At 40.3% G+C, this 13662-nt stretch overlaps 1 protein-coding gene across 7 annotated transcripts in view; it reads right to left on the reverse strand.

Moving 5' to 3' along the window:
* The window catches only part of LOC140469070 (uveal autoantigen with coiled-coil domains and ankyrin repeats protein-like), a 169377-nt gene that overhangs the window by 18003 nt on the left and 137712 nt on the right, over window positions 1-13662 (reverse strand). For 6 of the 7 annotated variants that reach the window (XM_072565318.1, XM_072565323.1, XM_072565317.1 and 3 more), the window contains exons 11-15: window positions 12312-12419; window positions 8900-8932; window positions 6175-6273; window positions 3102-3150; window positions 1087-1139 (exon numbers count right to left, since the gene is read on the reverse strand). In XM_072565318.1, the coding sequence (XP_072421419.1) occupies window positions 1087-1139; window positions 3102-3150; window positions 6175-6273; window positions 8900-8932; window positions 12312-12419 (342 nt within the window). The remainder of the gene's footprint in view (window positions 1-1086; window positions 1140-3101; window positions 3151-6174; window positions 6274-8899; window positions 8933-12311; window positions 12420-13662) is intronic. The other variant, XM_072565321.1, reaches the window with a different exon arrangement.

Raw genomic sequence — 13662 nt, forward strand, 5'->3', positions numbered from 1 at the left:
ACCCCACCTGACCGAAACGTGACTCCACACCTCAGTAATACGATTGATCTCAAGCACCCTCAGTTCAAGGGGTTATTCCCAACACTAAAATGGCTCCACATGCACATGCATTCAGACAGTGACAGTAGTCAGTCACAGCTAGAGCCTGTGCTGTTGACATCACTACGTGAGGATGCATTTGCACATGTGCTGGCATCATCACATTCAGTGCAATGATATCCACATGGTTGCAGGTGTAGATGGCCTCACCAAAGGTCACTACTTGGTGCATGCATCGTTTGAACACATGCAGCTACAATATTTGGTTCTCAGTGGTCTCCTTTCCTCTGGCTGAGGGAATGAGGCTGAAACTTGGGAAGGAGGCTGAGTGAGAGGTGGGAGACAGACATTTGAGGTGAAGGGGCAAGGCAGAGGGGGAGGAGGTTTCTGCCATAAGCTTCATCACCCTGGATCCTCAAGAAGCAGGTAGTGAGGGGGAGAGGTGCACTTGGTGATAGGGACAGTACCAGATTCAGCACCCACCTCTCCCTATAGGACAGGGTCTTCTGCCTCATTCCATCGCCTCGCACATTGTTTCAAGGAGACCAATTTAATGTGTAGGAGGCTTGAAAAGACACAAAATCAAACTAAAACAAAGTAAAGACAATTACAATGGATTTGTTTCAGTTTTTGGTGTATTTATGTGAGTATTGACCACATCATTAAAAACAGACTCAATCGTGTTTTAATTGTTGTCATTTCTGAAAATCTCTTTCCCCCGGAGTTCCTGTCAGAACTCAGCTTGTCCAAGAACCTACAGGTCCCATTGCTACCACTCAACCATTCTCCATGTTCCCAGGTAAACTATTTCACTCATCATGGGATCATTGACCATCTTCACTATTGATAGTCAGCATCTGAATACAGTGAAATCCTTCAAGACCACTCTCATTAGATCAGCAAATCCTTTTCTTTGCTCTCCATACAATTGAAAAGAAAGGCAGAAATAATGCTACAACAGAACAATTTTAGATAGTTACAACACTAAACCTTTACTGTATTCCTTAAACTGTTCACATGGGGCAAGCCAAAAAAACAAACATTTACCTGTGACTCTGTGGCAGGAAAATTAGTCTGTTTCACAGCCATTTCTTCTTTCACTAATATTTTAAAGGAAATGAAACATAAAATAATAATTTAATCCAAACACTCTGTGCATATAACCATTTTCTTAATTAACTCTATCCCCTCCAGGGCATTCAGCTTATTACGTGGGCTATTTGTTTTAAAAGATACAATACAGCAAAGTGCACCCAAAACTAGACAATAATCTTTTAACAGGAGAAAGCAGCAACATTTGCATTGCATTTTATTAGGCCACAAGGAATTCTGAGAATTCATAACATAATCTTCATTTACAGTTTGTCTTCATCTTCGTTGTTATCGGGCAGAAAATTAATTCTGAGCAAGTCGTGATTCTGTTTGGAATCTGGGTTTGAATTGAATACCGTTTCAGGAAATGGAAGCCAACAATATGTTGGCCATATTCACACAATGTCTTTTACACAGCCAGTAAGGAAAACCACTTCACAGGAGTGTTTTAACACAAAACTTGACAAGCTAGAGAGCACAGATTTACTCACAACTGGAAATATAGTAGAGGCAACGATTACAGAAACTTACTTTCTTTGCCCCTCACTCAACCCAAAAAGTGACTAAATTGGAAATGCAATTGCTGGATATTTTACAAAGTATTTCAACAAATATTTGCAGTAATACCAGGATATCAGGAAGAGGATGGAAGTGAGTACAACTCAACTGTTCATTCATTGGGCTGAATGGCCTCCTTTGTTGCTGTCTTATTCAATGTCAACATGTACCATCTGTTAGAAATGGAGCGCCCGTGGCAGTGAGAAACATAGTTAACAGTAAAGAGGAGCCAGACTTCAGTTAGAGGTTGCATTTTGTGATGGGAGTTTAGAGGAATCTTTTGTTTTAGATGTTCATGGCCTGTAGGCATCAGTGGCATTTATTGCCCATTCCTAATTGCTCAGAGTGCGGTCAGGAATCAACCTCATTGCTGCATGTCTGGAATGTGTTGGACAGAACAGGTAAAGACAACAGATTTTCTTCCCTAATGGACATCAGTTAACCAGGTGGGTTGATACAACAATTGGCAGTGGTTACATGGTTGACATGAGGCTAGCTTTTAATTGCTTAAAAAAAAAATCAGCACCTGTCATGGTCGGATTTAAACCAGTGTCTCCAGAACATTAGTCGGGGGGGGGGGGGTCCTGAATTACTAGCCCAGTGACACTACCACCTTCCGATTCAGCAAGAGCTCAATGTGTACAATGGATTTCTAAAATGGGAGAAAATTCTCATTATCAAATCCTTCGATAATTGACACAATATCACTAATGGCACGCATTGAAATTTTTGATCCGTGCTGTGACAGAAGGTTTGAAAGTATTAATATCCCTTTTGGATTTGGACAGATCAAAGACAATTAATACCTTTGGTTCATTCACATCTCAGAACTTCACCTGAGACAAAGAGGTAGTAACACCGAACGTATCAACAAACAAAATATTAACTGCATTAAATCAATCTTGGACAGCAATCAGAATTTTTGCTTTACTTTCAAGATGCCTTAAATGTTTTGGATTAACTCTCAGTAAACCAAGCAAAAGCGATGTTCCAATCTCTAGACAAGTAACAAAATACACAATCGTTCTGGAATGAAAAGAAATTTTAACACTGCTCAGTATTAATTACTAACAGAATTAACCCTCCACATTGCAGGTTGACAATGACGTAGTGGTAATGTCTCTGGTCTAGTAATCCTGAACCTCAGCTATAGCTCTGGGGTCATGGGTTTGGCCCCCATCATGGCAAATGGTGAAATGTGAAATCAATAAAAAAAATTCAGATTTAGAAATGAAAGCTAAACTAAATCAAATACGCAAATAATTTCAGGTTAATCACCGGTAGATTTATTTACATCACAGTAATTGTCATCCAACATTACATTTCTTTGCACACTATTCCAAATTCAAAAGTCTTCAACGCATCAAAAAAAGAATGAGTTATAGTCATTAAAAAGAAAGATGCAATCTTACCCTTCACCATTGGGATACTTGCTGCCATCTGCTCATAGAAGTGCCCACTCTACATTAATTAAAACACAAGGTTTCATTAACAATTTCATTCAAAAGGATCCTCCCACGATTCAGTAAGAACAACCCAAGCTCATACAATAACTTTAATGTCATAAAATGCTAATCAGGAGCATTCGACTACCTTATCCACCTTAAAATGTCTGAAATTCTGTAAGTGCTGCAGATACATGGGAACACTACAACCACTAAGTTTCCCTCCAAGCCACTCACCATCCTTACTTGGAAATACAAGGCTGTTCCTTCACTGTCCCTGGGTCAAGAATCTGGAACTCTCTCCTGAACAGCACTGTAAGTCTAATAACAGCATATGCACTGCAATGGCTCAAGGAGGTAGCTCACCATCACCTTCTCAAGGGGGACTAGGGATGGACAATAAATGCTGGTCAAGTCTGCAAAACCCATATCCCGTGGGCCAGTAAAATTATAAAGCAACATATAATCGATAACGTGACTGAAGAGATGGTTGAGGGCTTAGTTAAAAAGATATTTTTAAATGAGCATTTTAACGAAGAATAGGAGGCGAGAGATACAGAGAGGTGGAGGGTCTTGTCGGGTAAGGGTAAAATGCCAGAACCTAAGGACCAAGCAGCTGAAGATGTGACCTCCAATGTTGGTGGGATTATCAGGGACACGTAAGAGGCCAATATCAGAGGAGGACAAGGTTTTAAAAGAACTGTTGGTCTGGAGGAAGATACAGAGATACAGAGGGAGTGATGCAATGGAGAACTTGCTTAACTAGGAGTCAGTGGAGTTCAAGCACACAAAAGAGTGATAGATGAACATGATTTGGCACAGGTTAAGATAACAGAGCAGAGATTTAGATAAGCTTAAGCTTTTTTTTAAATTCATGTGGGCATCACTGGCTGGGCCAGCATCTATTGGCCAACCCTAATTGCCCAGAGGGCAGTTGAGAGTCAACTACATTGCTGTGGGTCTGGAGTCACATGTAGACCAGACCAGGTGAGAATGGCAGATTTCCTTGCCTAAAGGACACGAGTGAATCAAATAGTTTTTTCTGACAACGGATTTATAGTTATCATTACACTTCTAATTCCAGATTTTTATTGAGATCAAATTCCACTATCTGCCATGGCAGAATTCGAACCCAGGTCCCCAGAACATTATCAGGTTCTCTTAGTGAATACTCTAACAACAATACCACAAGGCCATCACATCCCCAATCATTTAAGGGAACTGGAAGATGAAGGATAACTAGGTGCACATTAGAATAATGTGAAGTCCAGTTTGGAAGAACATCAGCCACAGTGCCAAGGGAGGTAAAACCGGTCAGGTTATCTATCCCGAGCTAGGGCAACAACTTCCTATTCTTTGCAGTGTTTAGGTGGCAACTACCACAGCCTCACCATTTTATTTAGGCAGAACACAGACCTGCTGACTTGCTTGGAACAACTAGCACACGGCATGATGATGGAGATGGAGGAGGAGGAGATGGAGGAGGAGGAGGAGGAGATGGAGGAGGAGGAGGAGGAGATGGAGGAGGAGGAGGAGGAGATGGAGGAGGAGGAGGAGGAGGAGGAGGAGGAGGAGGAGATGGAGGAGGAGGAGGAGGAGGAGATGGAGGAGGAGGAGGAGGAGGAGATGGAGGAGGAGGAGGAGGAGGAGATGGAGGAGGAGGAGGAGGAGGAGGAGGAGGAGGAGGAGGAGGAGGAGGAGGAGGAGGAGGAGGAGGAGGAGGAGGAAGCAGGTGCAAAAGAGTGAGCGAGGAAACTCTGGCTTTGAAACTGGCATTCGGACACACCTTGGCCACCGTACACATTCTGATTTTGGCCTGTTTTACACTTTCCTGAGAAGGTACAAGACACAGAGAGAGACCATGTCAGGGACAGGAAACCCTCCACAATGACAGTCAGATGAAAAGTCTCAAATTTGTTTTTACAAACTCAAACTGGTGAAAAATACCACACAAACCTTTCTATTCTTGGCAGGTTCAGGGGTATAAGGTAGGCAGGAATGAGTCAAGAGCTATCAAGGAAGTTCCACAGAGAGTTTGCAAAATCTCATGCAGCAATTTCAAAACATTACAGCAGGACGAATTTAAAAATGTGATCACCAGCCATCAACTGTGTTATAAACACTCACATTATCACCAAGTCTGATCAACTCACTGCATAACCACAGCTGAAGAGAAGCAAAGCATCTGGACAACAAATGAAACTAATAAGTGGAAGACACCCTTCAGTCTCTCCAACCAGCTGCTCACAGAGAAAGGGAGCAGCTGGTATCATAACTGGCCTGTGTTGATACACACTGCTCCAGAATCTAATTAGGAACAGGGTTCATTAAAGTGCACAGTGCTGGCAAAGATACTAGAGTTGTACAGATATCCAGAGAAACTGTCAAGAGAAAGGAACACTTTTGCATTTATGCAGCACCTTTCGCAGCCTTGGAATTTTCAAAGGTGTCTGGGTGTAGCATCCTGAATTGTACGGTGGCCCAGGTGTGTCCTAATGCCAGTTTCAAAGCCAGAGTTTCCTCGCTCACTATTTTGCACCTGCTATCTTCTCCTCCTCCACTTCCTGCACTTTTATTTTGTGTGCTAGTTGTTCCAAGTGAATCAGCAGGTTTGTGTTTTGCCTAAATAAAACAGTGAGATGCAACATAACTGCCATGAGAGAAATGTGATGCTCAATTTGCACACAGCAAGCTCACACAGGCAGCAATGATAATAAGCTAGTTTAGGGATCCTGCTTGAGGGATATGTTTTTGTGCTCATCACTAGTGGGAACTTATGAGCCCTTCTTTCATTGGGTAACATCCAGCTGAAAGGACTGCACTTTGGTCAAACACCCTGTCCCACTTGGTCCAGTGCTCCTTCAACAATGTACTGAAGTGCCAGTTTCACAATGCAAGAGAACTGATGACTCGACTGATTGAGGGTTACAGAACCTATTAGCAATGATTAATGAAGCAGTCGGTTTGAATCACAACCGTTATTGCTTTAACATGCCAACATACATGTCATCATGCATTCAGACAGAAGTCATCCATGTACCTCATATGTTCTAAGCTTGGCTCTCAGACTCTCGAGTACCTTCATGTTGTCTTCCTGTTCTCGGTCGCGCGCCAGCAATAGGTTTTTCAGTTGCTGTCTCTGAAAGATGGAACATGGTACAGAAGCATTAACCCCTCACTGTTCCCGTACCATTTAGATTTAACAACTGAAACTCCAATCGAGCAAATAGCCCCCACAAAAGGTATAAAAATACAAACTCCCATCCAGATGGTAGACTGATCATCTAACCTGGAGTCAGTGTCGTAGAGCACAGAAACAGACCCTTTGGTCCAACCAGTCCATGTTGACCATAATCCCAAACTAACATAGCCCCACCTGCCTGCTCCTGGCCCATATCCCTCCAAATCTTTCCTATTCACGTATCTATCCAAGTGTCTTTTAAAAGCTGTAATTGTATCCACATCCAACACTTCCTCAGGAAGTTCATTCCAAACACAAACCATCCTCTGTAAAAAAAAACTTGCCTATCACATCTTTTTTAGATCTCTCCTCTTACCTTAAAAATGTGGCCCAGACTCTTGAAATCCCACATCCTAGCAAGAAGAGGACTACCATTAACGCTAAATAAAAACCGCAAGAACTACGGATGCCTACGGAATCCCAACCTGTACCAAGATAAAGTTAATGGTAACAAAAGCAGAAGCTATGGAAAAGCTCAGCAGGTCTGGCAGCATCTGAGAGGAGAAATCAGAGTTAACATTTCAGATCTGGTGATCCTTCCTCAGAACGGAGGGCCCAAAATGTTAACGCTGGTTTCCCTGCACAGATGCTGCCAGACCTGCTGAGCTTTTCCAGTCACCACTGTTTTTGTCACCATTAACTCTACCTTATATAGATTAGGAATAAAGAGACAAAGGGAGGCCATTCAGTTGCTCCTATTCCACCTGAACATCTTGGCTTTAAATTTTAATACCCTTGGTTAAGCTACAATGACTTAGCCCTGAACATATTGATCTCTCCCTCTTCCCCACATCCCCATCCCAACCACTCCCCACCCTCTAACTTTTTAAAGCAGGTAGGTTAGGGGTGGGGAAGGGGGAAAAGCGTTTTTGCTTCCCACCAAGCTGTGTGAGACAAAGTGACTCAGGACATCATCCCCTAACAGCCTCGCTCCAACTGCAAGCCTTTACCCAATTCTAGTTTCCTGCAATCAGATGAACAGAACGAGAGAAATATGCTAACTTGACAAATCATCAGCTTCATTAAATTTTACTCTAAAATTGTGCCACAAAATATCAGCAATGACAATACATCTTCTACTATCAAGCTAAAATTTAAGAGAGAGAAATGACCAGGAACAGTTTAGAATCCATACAGCAATGAGTAGACTCCCAGTAAGATGGCAAGAGGTTGAAGAACAAACAGATTTAGGATCAACGTTAAGTATTTATTTATTTGTACAGAGGCTTAGTAAGATCTAGGATAGGCTTCTGAGCAGATTAAATGCAAACATGTTTTCTGAACTTACTGAAGAAACAACCAGACCCTGTAAAAGAAAGATTAGGCATTCAGGAAGAACTAAACCACAATATATGAAGGAAATTCTTCATTTCAACACAGAGAAATCTTGTGACTGACAGTGGAAGTTGAGTAAGTAAATTCCTATCAAATAAATTCAATCATTTGTTTAAGAGAATGTGATTGAAGAGAAGCACATGTACGAACTCACGGGGATAATTCAATCTTTGATGTTGCAGCATGCTGAATGGTTCGGCCTACACAAGTCATTTCATTTACAAAGTGCTTTAGTGTGTATAAATCTGATAAAGTGATGCATAAATTAAATGCAAAGATCACTTTAAAACGCAACATTAGTAAATAGAACAGCAAAAGCATCAAGATTAATGAACATCCTTTGGTTCTGCCCAAAGCTGTAAAAGAGAACGTGGACAAATCATCTCAAAAACACATCTGAGCAAGATTATTAGGATAAAACAAACTGAAGAATACTCAAGAAAAAGAACTTGTTAAATTAAATTGGAAGAGTAAAACAAGGGGATACTGATTGAAATCACTTACAAGAAGTTTTGCCTATTAAGAATGAGGAAACAGGTCTTCAGTCAGTGACCTATACTGCAGGTCATCCAACCAGATTAATTTTAACAGGTTAAATTATCTTCCTCATTTCTAATTATCATGTAATTATCTCCTAGGAGTGAGAACATAAACTAGTACAAATAAAAGTTCATGCTACGTAAATGCTTTCAGAAAGGAAATGATCTGAGAGGTCACCTGGCCTCCTTCTGTATCATGGGTTTAATGGGTATAAATTTAAAGTTTATAGAAACTTCCTGAAATTATAATTTCATTCAGAGCAGGATTTGCTTGCATTTGATGGCCAACTTCCATTTAATACTTGGAAAGATCATGCAAAAGGAACCAACAAAATTTTTCAAGACATTCAGAAGGTGACACTGGCTGGTGTGAGAATCAAAAAAAGCCAAGAAGGGTCACAGTAGAATCTTACAAGCCCATCCTTATTGTGGCTCAGAGGAAGTGACAGCATGAAGCGAGAGAGAAAAGATGAGATAGATTGAAGCACACCATTATAATTTTTAGATTTTTAACATCTGAAGATAGTAAAACATTGGAAAGAAACGGAGAAAAACAACTAGAGTCAGCATGAAACGTAGGGGAAAGAAGAGCATGGAGTGCAGCTGATATATCAGTTAGGACTCAGACTACTTTTTAAACAAAACCATACCTCATTTTGAAGATCTCCCACTGCCTTGCATTCCTGTATAACAGGAACAATACATTTGATTATCAAGTAGAACACACACACTTCACTGTGACCACATTTTCATCTGCAGTCCTTCACAGTAATTGCTCTATAACATTGCTTCTAGTTAACTTTGGGATTTTTCTTTTTAAACTATTAAGATACCTTTGGTTAAAATCCAAGGTTCTTATCAATGGCACCAGCAAAGCTGGAAAGTTCAAGAAAAGTAAAAGTCAAGGTAGGTCAACAAGTTGTGGCTGGCAGATGCCAAGTATTGAAAAGAAACAGCAGATCAGAGAAAAGAAAAACTGAAAGACAAAGAGAAGATCCATAGTTAAAGTCGTGGAAAAGAATAAGCTGAAGTAGAGCACAATGCAAAGGACCAGCAATCTCCAAAAGTAGGACAGAAACAAAGTGTAGCTCGTAGGATGGCTCTATACATGAGGCAGGAAGGAAGAGTGACTCCAGTATTAAAGACCAAGAAAGGCACACATAAACTGAGAAACATATACACAAACTCCACAGACAAAGAAATACACCATTTAACAATTGTTCATTTTCAGTGTAAGAGTTACTAGATTGTAAGGAAAATCAAACATATACGCGCCAAACTGATGCATAAAATTATGGCATAAAGTCCAACACCAATATGATTAATTTGGAATTATAGTATGTTAATCATAATTTCTCACTGACCTGTAGCTTAGGATACGCTTTCAAAATCTAAAAACAGCAGAGTTGCTGAGAAAAGGCAGTTGCTAAACAATTAATAGCTTTTTCAAATCGCTTTACTAACTTAAAAAATATTTTCAGTTTAAGGGCTTAGATTTACCAATGTGACAGCAGCTCAAATGGCAAATTTTCAAAGGGATGCAAGTCAGGTGGTGGTGGGAGATGGAGGGATGGGGAAGGAGGAAGAAACTACTTTCGAGGAAATAACCGTTGTAATTATTTAGTGAACTGGAATGAATAAATATTCAATTCTATGTAAACAGGTGTAATTATGAGCAGAAATGGCAGATATAGGCACACTTTTATGTTTTCCTCAAATAGATCAAACATTTGTAATACATTTGAATCATCTGCTTCAAAATTCATTTCAAATTCTGAGAGCTTCAAGCCAGAAAAAACAGTTTGGAATGATATACTGGTACAGCATTGAGACAGCAACTAATACAATTATAGAATAAATGACTAGGAAATAAAATGCAGTGCACTGCGTGGGTAACATTCTAAGAAATTAGATCTTTAATAAATTATGTTTTTTTGAATAAGTAGAGAAATGCTCAATAAGAATTGATTATCACAGCATTAAGCCAGCTAAACGGAGAAACTATTCTCTCACTCTCTCTCATTGGAAATACATTTCCAGGTATTGCATCTCAACTTATTATTCCTGGAGACAGGATTCTAGCCTCCACAGCAACAGTGCTGAGTATGTACAATAGTTTGCTGTATACCCTTGTATCTATTCAGGTGCCTGGTAAGGAATTGGAACGTGACTCTCAGCTGGAAGCAAACCAAAATGTTCACCTTAAACTGAAGGAAGGAGGCCACCATCTTGATATCTTTGGCACCTGTCCTGTACTCGTTGGTTAAAAAGGTTCCAACAAGTGATTGACATCAGATAATGTACCTTATTTCAAGGGGCTGGTAGTTTAAGTTTCTGGAGACATGGGGCAACCTATTCCCATCAGCTGTCATCAAAAGGTGTTGTACTGGAAAAAGCACAGCAGGTCAGGCAACCTCGAGGAACAACAGAGTCAACATTTCAGGCATAAACCCTTCATCAGGATGAACAGCATACCCCCAAAAGAAGGGTTCTCGTGCTCCTCAGATGCTGCCTGACCTGCTGTGCTTTTCCAGCGTCACACTTTTCGACTCTTGACTCTCCAGCATGTGCAGTCCCCACTTTCTCCTCCTTTTCCATCAGCTGTTTTCTTCAGAGGGATGATGTACCAGGTAAGAAGCAAGGTCGCTAGGGGAAGAGTTCCCTATCATTTCAGTTAGAGAGCAGGATACTGAACTCAACATACTCTGTGCCTACAGCTCACTTGCTCTGACATCAACCTATCACTCAGAACTGTTACAGATTGTATACCTTTTCTGTTTACTTCACTAATGTATCATATTTAAATGTACAGCATACATGGATTCTTAGTAAACTACCCTAACATTACTTACGTCAATTGCCCTTCTTGGGCATCTACCAAACCCAAAATCTTGCAGTATTCATTACTCGATCTTCCTATTTTGACTGCTAGATTGGAATCTTATAGTAAAGGATGAAGCCATTTATTCCATCATAGTTGTGCCAGCTCTTAGCAAAAGCTGTCCAAATTGTCCTCCTTACCCCACTCTCCCTAGAACTCTGCATATTTTGTCCCCATTATACACCAAATTTCCTCAAAAGTGACTGCGAATGGGCTCTCACATATACTGCCAGACAGTGAATCTTAACTCATCACAAATTCTCATCACCCTTCTGATCTTTTACCATTACCTATCTGCATCGATCTCCTCATTCGTTTTCCTCAAAATGCATAATTTCTGTGCATTAACTTTCACCTGTCTATGCTCCCCCCACCACCCTAGCACCCCCTGGAATCCGTTATATATGTTATTGAGAAACTTTGAAACATTGCCCTCTCTTCCCAAGTCCTGATAATTAATGCTGAGACAACTGACATGTGAATGGGTCAGATTCAGCATCTAGAGCAAAACTGAAACATCCTCACCTAAATGCTTAATATCAAAAGAATACCCTTCACTCATCCAATCCAACCCTATGACTCCAGGCACTTGTCCAATCAGATTATTGCTTTGGGCCCCCAGAAACAAAAAAAAAAGAGATACTGACCAACTTCTGCAATTCATTTTTAAACTTCTTTTCTATGCCTTCTATTATATGCCTTTTCTTCCAGATTCCTGTCTCATCATCTCCTGGTTGTCCACCAGTGCACCAAATGCGAGCTTGTCCAAGATTCTGCTGCATGTATCTAGCCTTGCACCAAATTCCACTCCCTCTACCCCCTAACTGCACGGACTTTATAAGATTGCTAGTTTTCAAACCATCTCCGTCACCTCATCCCTGTAACAGTTTTTTTTTAAAAACTTGCCCCAGCCCAACAATCTTTGGAAATCTCCAGTTCGGAATCTTGTGCATTCCCAACTTCATCGCTCCAAAATTGTTGGCCATACTGTGAACCACCTAGGCCCTAACCTCTGGAGGTCTCTTGGCCTCTTTTGCCTCCTTCACCACATTTCTTAAAACATACCTCTAACCAAACCTTTGTTTACCTGCCCTAATACCCCCCATCAAATTGCTTTTCTGAAATGCCTTGGATGTTTACTCTGTAGAAAGGCAATACTTCTATTCAGGTGGTTGCTGTACCTGGTTCAGTTGTTTCTGAAGTCCACTGAGTCTCTCTAGAAACAGCCTCTGATCTTGCTGATGCTTTTTCAACTTGCCTTTAAGGTCCTCATTTTCAATTTGAAGTTCCTAGACACATTATTATAAAAATGAATTAAACATTTTATTTGAATTGTTGTTTCTTAAATAAACATGAATAGTTCTGAGGAAGGGTCACTCAACCCGAAATGTTAACTCTGATTTCTCTCCACACATACTGCCAGATCTACTGAGCTTTTCCAGCAATTTCTATTTTTGTCCCTGATTTACAACACCTGCAGTTCTTTCAGGTTTTATTAAGAATAAAATTGGATCTTGTCACCCACACCTACTGCCTGAAAAATATGAAGTGGTTCAATTTCACAACAGGAAATGATGTGATGTTAAATTCAGTCTATCGGCCCCAGTGGATGTAGAAGATCCCATAGCATCAGTTCCTTTAAAAGTAAATATCAGCAACTGCTAGCCTTGCCACTGATGCTTAGCCATGGATGATGCTAAGAAGATGAGATTTCTTTGTGACCTGGTCAACATTCATCCTTCAGTCAACATTAACAGCAATTTGACCACTAACTTATTTCCATTTGCGGGAGCTTACTATATTCAAACTAGCCGTCATGTTTTTTACATTGGAATGGTTATTAAATTTTAAAAAGTGCACCATTGGTTGTAAAATTGTAATGTTTAACCAGGGGCAGCCAAACAGTAAACAGCAAACTCCCTCAATACAATAACTAAATGACAACTAACATTGAGAAATTGAGTCATGAAATATTGTCGAATGGACCCGGGAACACTCCTTTCCAAAACAGTAGCACTGGATCATTTACACTGCAGACTAGACACATGATTCATTTGAAAAACAATACAGACGACAGGACAGTACACCTTCAGCAAGACAGTGGGAGTGTCAGACTGTTTTGTACTTGAGTCTCGAGAATGGGTTCTGCAACCTGTAACTTTCTGGCTCAAAGTCCAAAACACAACTGGCATAACTCTTTTTAAAAAATGTACAACATGGGAAACAGAAAGGACAATTGAGTTTTCAATCATCAGATTCTAAATGGCTCTCTCTACACCTATATTGTGACGTTTTGCAATTTTTAATTTCTTATAAGCCCAAGGGACAAAAACCAAGTTAGCTCTTTTAAATCTGGATTAATTAGCAAGTAACACACAAGCTAAAATAGAACTGGTTTAGACAAGTATGCTTATACAAAAAATCTAATCATAATTGCAAAATCACATTTTACATCCCCTGTTGAAATACATCAGCCTCTGTTAAGAGTCCTAGACATATTCACACCTCCGAAGGTGCTATTATTTTTACACT

Source organism: Chiloscyllium punctatum, chromosome 48 (genome assembly GCF_047496795.1).
Source record: "Chiloscyllium punctatum isolate Juve2018m chromosome 48, sChiPun1.3, whole genome shotgun sequence".
NCBI classification, from domain to species: domain Eukaryota; kingdom Metazoa; phylum Chordata; class Chondrichthyes; order Orectolobiformes; family Hemiscylliidae; genus Chiloscyllium; species Chiloscyllium punctatum.